We start from the raw sequence: 11,008 nt of genomic DNA, 5'->3' as shown, positions 1-11,008 counted from the left end.
AAAATCCTTAAAACTCCACTAAGAGCTTACCGATAAACTTGCTCTAAGAACCTACAATACAAAAAGAGGAGTAGAACATTATCACTTACGGCTGGAACACTCAAAACCAAGTAACTAAAAGAGATTCCTCATGAAGACCAATCCTTTACGCTCTTGTCAGCAGATCAAGGCGACAGCGATAAATAATAACTAATGTTTTTATAATAAAAAAATATACACTTAACATTGCTACCACAAACTAGGTGATATCGCCATATAGATCAACATCAAAACTACAGTATATTATAACTTAACATTGTTACCAAAACAAAAACTACGTGATGTCGACATACATCTAACTTCCTAATCTTTTCATGGTTCGTGTAAGTTATAGCAATATCCTCTAGGAAACAACAGGTAGTAGTAGTAGTCGTCGTAGTCTCTTTAACAAAAAAGAACAACAGGTAGTCTCTTTAACAAAAACAAAACAACAGGTAGTCTCGTTCTCTAAGAAAGAAACGGCAAAAGAAGAAGCTCCATCGCCTGCAACTGAAGGAAGAGACTGACACGCGTCCACAAGGCTTCGTTCTCGTCACTTCGTCTTTGTCCTCTTGCTTTCCCGCTCTGCCCTGATAAGGAAGCCTAAGCCTCTCAATCTCATATTAACCGTTTTCTTTCTTCCAGCTCGTTTAATGGCGAAATCGTTCGATCACACCACACACTAAAAAAATTCGCATGACGTTCCTTCGCAATTGGGTTCGACGGAGACTTCGTACTCTGTTGCTCCCTTTTTCTCGGGATGAACCTNCTAAGAAAGAAACGGCAAAAGAAGAAGCTCCATCGCCTGCAACTGAAGGAAGAGACTGACACGCGTCCACAAGGCTTCGTTCTCGTCACTTCGTCTTTGTCCTCTTGCTTTCCCGCTCTGCCCTGATAAGGAAGCCTAAGCCTCTCAATCTCATATTAACCGTTTTCTTTCTTCCAGCTCGTTTAATGGCGAAATCGTTCGATCACACCACACACTAAAAAAATTCGCATGACGTTCCTTCGCAATTGGGTTCGACGGAGACTTCGTACTCTGTTGCTCCCTTTTTCTCGGGATGAACCTGACCTTCAAGTCGAATTAGGGTTTACTGATACTCTCATCACCGTTCGGAATTTTCGATTCGATGTTTCTCAGCTTAATCATCTCCTCGATGGATCGAATTATCCATTCGAGAAATTCACTGTCGACCACTTGGTTATTCAGTTTTCCGTTTGGTCAGCTCCGGCGGTTAAAATCGAAATTCGCGGTGTCAATGTCAAATTGTCCGCCAGGTAACTTAATCCCACTGCTCAATTGTTGTTTTTGTAAAATTGCGTTTCGGATTCTATAGTTCGTTAGGGTTTCATCGGATTCTGCGTTTTTTTTAATTAAAGAGGAACGGAGGAAGGAAGCTCGAGGAGGAAGCGAGCATTAAGTGATACAGTAGCAAACGAGATAAAGAAAGTTCTATCGTCTATTGATCCCGAGGTAATCTAACTAATCTTCATTAACGCTGGGATTGATTTGGTTGTTGATCTTATTTGTGTTTGGGTGTAATGCCAATTGCAGGGATGTGTCTTACATGACATTTTGGAGAAGATGCTGGGTCGTAGCACTTCTCAGATAAGTAAGCTCAAGACTTCTTTCTCGAATCTTCTTCTCAGGCATTTACGTATCGAGATACATGGGATTAATGTTCAATTTTGTTTACCGGGTTCAAGTGACTTGAGTTGTGTTCTGGAAATCCATGAGTTGAGGAGTGATTCTGAGAATTTGGGGAATCTTGGTTTAGTTAGGAGTTCAGCTGCTGCAGTTTTGTTTCCTTTGAGACGTAGTTCGTCGACACTGAGTTGCGACAGTTTTAAGATTGGATATAAGCGGAATAACGATAGCGTGGAACTTTGTGCATTTGACAGCCTTTTCATGCTGATTACGCTGCATAATCTTCAACTTGTTGATCTGATTGTCCGCATTCCAGAGTTAAGCTTTTCGTTTAGACCCACTGATCTTCCGGTTTTAATGGGACTGGCAAATTTATCATCCAAAGATAGCAATTCTGTCAGAGATGGACGTCGTCTTTGGAAAGTAGCTGCTCGCAGAACTGGCTTGATGATTTCACCTCACACTTTTCAGAATGTAGTTAGTGCTGTTATCCTCTGGCTGCGATACGTGAATGCTTACGAGTATTTGCTATCTTTAGCTGGGTACTCCAGGAAAATCCCAGAGAAATCATTGCTTTGGAAATTTTCAGAAAACAAAAGACATTTTGGAACTGCAAGACGTAAATGGGAGATGATATGTAATATTGAGAAAGAACTCCCTGCCGAAGCTATTGCACGGGCGCGGAGAGTAGCCAGATACAGAACACGTCTGAATTCTCAGAATGTTGATGATATTTATGAGGAATCTTCCCCTTACGGCCACTTCAATTGTTTGTCTAAGATCACATGGGTTTTAGCTTATATCTGGAGACTTATAAGTAGAACGTTCTTGTCTGTAGCCTGCTGTCTCTGGTTAAACAAACTGCTGACCCAAGAACTACAAACTGATAGGAACAATGAAGATGATTCCGAGCGGCTATCCCTTGATTTTCATGCAGTTGTAAATCTTGGGAAACTTTCAGTCTCAGTTTATCCAGAGAAAATGATTTCAAATTTTATGACAACAAAAGACGGGACTGAACACATGGACTCAAACGTTGTCATGCTTTGCCTTTCGGTTGATGAGTTTTTGGTAATGTCTAATGTTGGCTGTTTTACTCAGTGTTTGTCTGCTTCCTGTGGGAAACTGAAGGTTGAGTCCTCTAGTTTTAATAATGCCAGTCGTTTCATGAAATCTACGAAAGATCCCAGTAGTTCTTCTGAAGGAAATAAGAAGCACATGCGTGAAGATGTGAGAATTGTTCTAGACATGGACCCAGCACAGCGCATAACCGGAACAGTTAACAATGATGGCAATGATCAACATGAAGGTATTCTGCGTCTACAGAATCTTTTAAGAGAAATGTGGTTGAACTGGAACAGCAATTGCTTGAAGTTGGATAACAGTACTTTTACAATTTCTGATAACCCTTGTCTACTCGTTGATATTAATAGCTGCATGGCATATGAGGATGTTGGTAACCAAGATTCCGAGTTCTGGAAATGCAGCGTGGTATTGGGAAAGATGGATATTGTTTTAGAATATTCATCGTTATTTTCAATGGCTTTGCTAATTTGGCAGACTGAATGGGCCCAGAATATAGACGAATATACTGGAGGGGTGCATTCTAGTTCTTTAGTAACTGGTGGGGTTGATCCTGAAATGGCTAGTTATGACGCATATGGGATCTACAGAGGCAATATTGAACTGTCTTTGCATAGAGTTCATCCAGAGAGACAGATTCAGGTTGGCATACATGTTGGTGGCCCCCAGGTCAAACTGTTAGTTGAGAAGGCTAAACAAGTGGATAATTTGGTTGGGAAGAAAGATCTTCTATTATTTGATTTCCATGATATTGAGTTTGTTGTCTGGCCGACTTCAAAATCTGACTTAGCGCCATTAAGGATGTTTCAAGGGCCTGATAACTCAAGAACAGATAGGCCTTTGCTTCAGGAGGTGGGGCTGAGTGAAACGGTGGTTCCAAGTTATGAAAAATATGTTTCTCAAGGATGGAACTCGCTGTCCTCACACCTAGGGTTTTCTGGTGTTGATTGTTCTTTCTGCAAAATGGCAGAAAAGAACTGGAGTCAAGTTTTTGTACTGAGACCCGTAACTATCTGCTTTTCATCCTTAAGGTGTGGGATTTCTTCTTATATCAGATTAATTTCTTTTAATTATTGGGTAACTGATTGCCTTTTTTATTTCTTTTTCTTGACATCAGTTAATTGCCTTATATTGCTACATATGTGTTATACTAAGCTAAACATTGTTTTCGTTCTAATGTCATATGCGAACTGTTCGACCCCATAATTTATCGCTGAAGATTGATTCTTAGCTGCATCTCCTTCCCAACTTATAGGACTGATCTTAGGTGATTCGTTGAACTAGTTAGTGTATGTCCATAAGATGTTTCCAAACTCCAGTGACGCTATATCATAGAAAGGAGACTTACTATTGTACCACTTACGTTTTGTGAAATTCCATATAATACTGAGAGAACTGCAATCTATTGCAGAGAGCATGTTTATTCCTTTAACGAAGCTATAACGGGTTTCTCAACTGGTTTGGATGTGTTGGTGCTGGGACTGACTATTGTATCAAAATCGGATAACCTAGATGCTTACTTTCAGGTAAGAGAGGCTTTCTTGGCAGTTTTCACTATTTATGTCTACAAATATGCGTAGTATTTTGAAAAATAGTTTCCTATGTCTCTTCTCGCTTCTTTGCTGATTGTATGAGTTAATATGTGTTTTGGTAAGCTAATCTAAACGTTCAGATACTCGGCAGCATGATTAACATGTCTCTTTTAAAATGTTTGCCTTTTGTCCTTGCTTACATGATTTCATGGCATTAATCTTTGTCAGTGGAATACTTGACTATAGATTCTCCATAGTAAAGTACTCTTCTATCCCAAGTAATTAAATTTTAGATATAGAGTTGTTGCTAACCGATATTATCAAGATGCCTAAAGGATTTCTATTTATGATGATAGAAAAGATGCGGATTTCCTTAAGTACTTATGAGTTCCTCATTCTAAATGACCATTTCCTTGTGCTTTTTATAGTTTAAGATCTGAGCCTAACATATGAATAGCATTAAGATCCTAATTTACCTTTTAGGTTATGCACAAACATTCAAGTAAGTTTTCTTATTTTGTACCAGATGCTTCTAAGCTTAGTTACTGGGCTTTCACATGGTTTGAGGGGCTTAGGCTCTGCGGGTCATTCATTGGGGCAAGAATTTCTCAGGTCTGATGCAGTGAATGTGGAACATGAGACCGAAAGGAATTTCTGCAGAACTCCTTTTGTAGTTAAAGCGAGCATTAAGCTGAAGGATATAGATGTGATATTTGATGTTCCTGCAGTAGATGACAAATTTGAGAAGCTAATGGAGCTAGATAATTCTAAAATCTGGTCATCTGTCCAGGAAGCATGCGTTGAATTATCTTGTGAAGAAGATAAGTTTTTAGTCAATGTTGATTTGTGTGAACTCCGATCAATTCTCTTCAGATATAAGGGTAATATATGGAAGAGTTCTGGCAACTTTATCACAGAATCTTTGCTGTTCAGGTCACATGATATTTTGTTTGAAGCATGTCTTTCTAGTTGCCTATTGAGTGTGTTTATGGATTGTTTAAGTCCATCAGCACTAGGGGACGTCAGTTGTATGGCTGGTGATTCTACAGGAAATGCATCAACCGCAAATGAACCTTCTAGAAACAATGTTCAGGTTCAGAGAGAAGCGAGCACGTCAGACTCTGCTTCAATCTCTTTACCATCCAACTTGACCCGTTGGATACACGTCACTTTAGCATTGACCGACTTACTTGTAGTTAGAGGCTCAACAAAAAATGTTTTGGTGGAAATCCGTCGGTCAAGTAAGTTTGTAGCATCGGTATCTATTGGGAGAAAATTTCAGTCACTCTCCTGTATTGTTGAGGTAAATAATAAACACTACTAGCTTTATATACATATTGACTAGCTCTATATCGTGTGTGAAGTAACTCGTGATGTTGCTGGCAGGGTGGTCTTTTTGTCCTTGAACCAAAGGCCTTGATAGGGTTAATTCATGGTTACTCCACGTACCTTTATTTCATTTCGAGTAAGGTGTCAGTGATTCAGAATGCTGCACCAAGTCTTGAGAAATTCGAAGCTAATTCAGGTGTCAGTGAAATTAGTATTCCCTCTCAACAAGAAAACTGGTTCCCCGTAGAAGCATCTTCTATAGATGTCACCCAGTTTGCACTGGGATTTGTCTGTGATGATGAATATGGTAAGTCGTACTATCTTTTTCCACCTGCACAACATTTTTGCTACATAAATTCATAATTGGCGTTTGGAAGAAGAAATTATAATTGCTTTATTTTGCAGGAGGTATAAGGGAAATTGTTCTGGAGATCACTCTCCACAGTTCCCTTGATTCGTCAAGCGGAGAACAGAAGTTCCTTTGTGAGGTTTCTCGGCTATCAGTTCTTTCTAAGATTCTTGAGAGCGTGGAAAGGGACATAGATATCACGCAATTTTCTTCTCCAGCATTTAGTGAATCTTCTTCTTCTCTGTCTGGTGCTCCTCTTGAAACATCATTTCAGCAAAACGATGTAATCAGTTCAGGTGGTAGCACAAGTGTTTCAGCAGATTTTGGTTCTCAAAGAGAATTTTCTGCAAACAGCAATTTACAGGAAGAATTTCACTCTCGTAATAAAAACTATATTTTGGAAGACCTACGTGCCTCTGCGTCTGTGAAGAAGCGAGAAAATACCGGTCACCAGTTTAGTCAGGCATGGGTCGGCGGTTGTTCTGTTCTGGGATTCGATATTTCCATTTCTCTGTCAGAATTGCAGGTTGGTATAGTTATCATGTTTGCAACACATATGTAAACGGTTTTCAAATTCGCCTTATGTCTACACATTTACTATAGTTGCAAATAGTTATGATTGTTGGCCTATTATGTGCTTTTATGTCAGATGGTACTTTCTATGCTTTCATCATTTGCTGCGTTACCTGGAGGAGAAAGCACACATGCTTCTTTAGAAAGGCCTTCTTCGTCCAACAGCGAATCTGAAAGAAGTTTTGAGTCTGTAGTTCCCGATGGTACGTAGGTATATTAATATTTTAGCTTAAAACTTGTGATCNAAATTAGTATTCCCTCTCAACAAGAAAACTGGTTCCCCGTAGAAGCATCTTCTATAGATGTCACCCAGTTTGCACTGGGATTTGTCTGTGATGATGAATATGGTAAGTCGTACTATCTTTTTCCACCTGCACAACATTTTTGCTACATAAATTCATAATTGGCGTTTGGAAGAAGAAATTATAATTGCTTTATTTTGCAGGAGGTATAAGGGAAATTGTTCTGGAGATCACTCTCCACAGTTCCCTTGATTCGGCAAACGGAGAACAGAAGTTCCTTTGTGAGGTTTCTCGGCTATCAGTTCTTTCTAAGATTCTTGAGAGCGTGGAAAGGGACATAAATATCACTCAATTTTCTTCTCCAGCATTTAGTGAATCTTCTTCTTCTCTGTCTGGTGCTCTTCTTGAAACATCATTTCGGCAAAACGATGTAATCAGTTCAGGTGGTAGCACAAGTGTTTCAGCAGATTTTGGTTCTCAAAGAGAATTTCCTGCAAACAGCGATTTACAGGAAGAATTTCACTCCCGTTATAAAAACTATATTTTGGAAGACCTACGTGTCTCTGCGTCTGTGAAGAAGCGAGAAAATACCGGTCACCAGTTTAGTCAGGCATGGGTCGGCGGTTGTTCTGTTCTGGGATTCGATATTTCCATTTCTCTGTCAGAATTGCAGGTTGGTATAGTTATCATGTTTGCAACACATATGTAAACGGTTTTCAAATTCGCCTTATGTCTACACATTTACTATAGTTGCAAATAGTTATGATTGTTGGCCTATTATGTGCTTTTATGTCAGATGGTACTTTCTATGCTTTCATCATTTGCTGCGTTACCTGGAGGAGAAAGCACACATGCTTCTTTAGAAAGGCCTTCTTCGTCCAACAGCGAATCTGAAAGAAGTTTTGAGTCTGTAGTTCCCGATGGTACGTAGGTATATTAATATTTTAGCTTAAAACTTGTGATCCTTCTTCTAATGAAAAATTGATATATGTATAGGAGCCATTGTTGCTATTCAAGATACAAACCAACATATGTTCTTCTCAGTGGAAGAAAGGGGGGACAAGTGTGTTGTGACTGGTACCCTTCATTATTCTCTTGTCGGAGAAAGAGCTCTTTTCAGGGTATGTACATACAGTATTAGAACAACAAGAACAGAGAAAGTAAATAGTATTCTTTAGTTTTCAGAATAAAATCAGGCCAGCTACCTTTTTGTCTTGACCCTGCTTTTTACTGAGATGGTATCCCTAAAACTTGAGTTCAATGTGCAGGTCAGCTACCACCGCCATCAAGGATGGAATTCATCTACCTTATGGTTTTCCTTGACGTCTTTGTATGCTAAAAACAATAAAGGAGAACCATTACGGTTAAACTATCATTCAAGCTCAGACCTTGTGAACGTCTCTGGACTTTACGACAATGCACCAGCACTCTTTCGAGCATCTTTTGACGAATCTGAAAATTATAAGGGTGACATTGACTGGGAGACCTACCGTAAATTGGTCAAAGATAGATTTTACCTTGTCAACAAGAAGAGTGATTCAGCTGTTGCATTTATTGATGGTTTTCCAGAATTTGTCCGGAAGCCAGGAAGTCCATTCAAGTTTAAAGTGTTTAGTGAAAGTTTGGCGACTCGGAATATTACACCTGCGGTTTCCTCTGAGATCCATGAGTCTGAAACGCAATCCATGGTGGACTCTTTCCCCCCTTCTATTACCATCACAATTGATGGGCTATCTCTGACCATTGTCCATGAACTCTCAGAAACAAGGGACAGATTTCCCCTTTTTCGTGGTTCAATCAATATCACTCAGCTCACTGTACAAATGCTATCTTCTAAGGCCAGGATTATGAGCACATTAAACATACTAGTGCTGTACTTTGATGCTCAAACAAACCAATGGTAAGAAAATTTCTTTCCCTGGGTTCTTAAGATGTGTATGCTATCCCTGATTATGCATTTTTCTCGCCTATATAGAATTCCATCCAGCAACTGTTTATTTTTTCTTCCTATTACTCTGGTGGAATAGGCGAGAATTAATTCATCCAGTTGAAGTTAGTGCCTTCTACCGTTCAACTTTTCAGACTAAGGATCTTAGAAATACTATGCACAAAGTACCTACCCATATTTATTGCAGAGTTGGAAGGGTACGTAAAGTTTTTTAATTAATTGTTCATGAAGTCTTAGGGCTATATAACTCGTACTCGTTGCATATTTTTCCCTCGCATGTGCAGTTGGAGTTCTTTGTAACGGAGCTGTCGTTGGATATGCTCCTTTTTGTGCTTGGAAAACTGGAGGTTGCTGGTCCATTTTCTGTGAAAACATCCTCTATTCTTTCCAATTGTTGCAAGGTTATCATTTCCTTGATTTCTGTTCAATGGTTTTATAATTTTCATGCTTTTTTCTGTGATATTACACCTCTACTATTACGAAAACATGATTTTTTTTTTTTGGCTTTTTCAGGTAGAAAACCTCTCTGGCCTTGACCTTATTTGCCGTTTCAATGAGAAGCAGACTGCCACAGTTGGTAGGAAGCAGACTGCTTCGATTTTTCTTCGGTAACTTCGTGGTCCCTTAATGCCTTGTTTTATTCTGCAACAAGAAGATGCATGTGTTCATGCTTCGAGATGAATGCTGGCAGTCTTTGGCACTCTATTGAGTAGATTGCTAAAATAGTTTTATTTCCTATGTTCCCGATTAGTATATTGCATACTTCTTTTTACCCATAAGGTGCACAACAAAAAGTACTAAAGTAAGAATAATCCTTTGAATTAATTGAGAATGGAGAAAGACGTTCACTACTGTCTAGTTAATTTGCATATAAAAGTAGGTGGCAGATCCTTAATAATGTGTAATATCTTTTAAAGGCATTCAATGAACAATCAACCAGAAGCTTCTCCAGTGGCTGCGGTCCAGCTATCTTCTGGAAAGTTCCTAACCTCTTCCATCAACGTTTCTTTGTTAGAAGCAAGAACACTAGCTTGGAGAACAAGGATAGTATCACTTCTAGGTACTTTGACTTCAAACCTTCTATATGTTCATGCATTCACCACCTGAATAAGCATATGTTGTAGCTACTGCTGAATTTTATATGTTTTATAGATTCGAGGAGTCATCCTGGACCGTTTGTTGTTGTTGATATTAAGAAGGGATTTGAGGTATGTCATAGCTGATTCTCAAGGTTTTCTCTAATATCATCAAGTATCGACCAGTGGGCTTGACGATGCAACTTTTGCCTTAACTTTTTGCATTTGTTACACCTCGTAGGATGGTTTATCAATCTCAGTTTCTCCTTTGACAAGGATTCATAATGAGACCAGTCTTCCAATGGAGATACGTTTTCAACGATCTAAACAGAAGAGAGACGAGTTTGCTTCTGTACCTCTGAAGCCTGGTGGTTCAATTGATGATTCAGTCGGAGCATTTAATGCCATAAGCTTATCAGGAGATTTGAAGAAGGCGTTGACATCCTTAGCTGTTGGTATGTTTGGATAGAGGCTTTTGGTTTCTTACAATATTCATAACTTGAAACTTTCGAGAAATGTTGAAATTGCCCCTCATCACGATAACGTATGCAACTAGGTTTCCATCTGTTTGTCTTTTTTCGTATATAATGACTGTAAGTCCCAGTATTTCTCTACATTAGTTCTAGGGATAATATCAATAGTGTAGTTTCTCTTAACGTACAAGGATGATCAACCACAGTTAAATATTCTTACTTTCTTATTGGTGTACTGATTGATTTCGCGAACTAAATGGCAGGTAATTTCTCACTGTCGTTTAGACCTGAATCTTTGGAAACTTTGTTTGAGGGTGAGAAGTCACTGGCAAGTGAATGGTCAGAAGAGCTTGAAGGAGGCAAGGCGGTACGCCTAACAGGAATTTTCGATAAATTAAGTTATGGAGTTAAAAGGGCATTATCTATCGAATCAGTGAAGGTCTCCTTGACTACTACATATTGCTCTGTCACATCTAAAAGTCAGTGTGTTGGTAAAGTGCATTTTCTGATCCATTGCATTCGGAGGGAAGTACCGATCATACGGCCTGATGCATCCTCTGATGTGCTTGAGAAACAGAAAGCATGTATTGCATTGCGAGAGCAGAAGGAAATATTTCTTTTGCCCACCGTGCAGGTGTCCAACCTTTTGTCCTCCGAAGCAGCCATTTTCTTGACAGAGACTGGTAATTGCAGAAAAGTATGTTCTTTTTGGTGACCTGTATTTCTGCCTTTACATT

General features: G+C 39.2%; 1 protein-coding gene across 1 annotated transcript in view; it reads left to right on the top strand.

The window, feature by feature from the left end:
- The window catches only part of LOC104715511, a 17,210-nt gene continuing 7,085 nt past the window's right edge, over positions 884-11,008 (top strand). The window contains exons 1-17 of the mRNA XM_010432909.2: positions 884-1,296; positions 1,399-1,492; positions 1,574-3,780; positions 4,161-4,275; positions 4,808-5,584; positions 5,668-5,917; positions 6,016-6,485; positions 6,609-6,735; positions 7,771-7,895; positions 8,043-8,674; positions 8,802-8,919; positions 9,007-9,123; positions 9,236-9,330; positions 9,640-9,782; positions 9,875-9,930; positions 10,040-10,253; positions 10,535-10,983. Of these exons, the coding sequence (XP_010431211.1) occupies positions 1,016-1,296; positions 1,399-1,492; positions 1,574-3,780; positions 4,161-4,275; positions 4,808-5,584; positions 5,668-5,917; positions 6,016-6,485; positions 6,609-6,735; positions 7,771-7,895; positions 8,043-8,674; positions 8,802-8,919; positions 9,007-9,123; positions 9,236-9,330; positions 9,640-9,782; positions 9,875-9,930; positions 10,040-10,253; positions 10,535-10,983 (6,270 nt within the window). The 5' untranslated portion in view covers positions 884-1,015. The remainder of the gene's footprint in view (positions 1,297-1,398; positions 1,493-1,573; positions 3,781-4,160; positions 4,276-4,807; positions 5,585-5,667; positions 5,918-6,015; positions 6,486-6,608; positions 6,736-7,770; positions 7,896-8,042; positions 8,675-8,801; positions 8,920-9,006; positions 9,124-9,235; positions 9,331-9,639; positions 9,783-9,874; positions 9,931-10,039; positions 10,254-10,534; positions 10,984-11,008) is intronic.

Source organism: Camelina sativa, chromosome 9 (assembly GCF_000633955.1).
Source record: "Camelina sativa cultivar DH55 chromosome 9, Cs, whole genome shotgun sequence".
NCBI lineage: Eukaryota > Viridiplantae > Streptophyta > Magnoliopsida > Brassicales > Brassicaceae > Camelina > Camelina sativa.
Note: the sequence above shows the minus strand (reverse complement) of the source record. Positions and strands in the feature narration are given on the sequence as shown.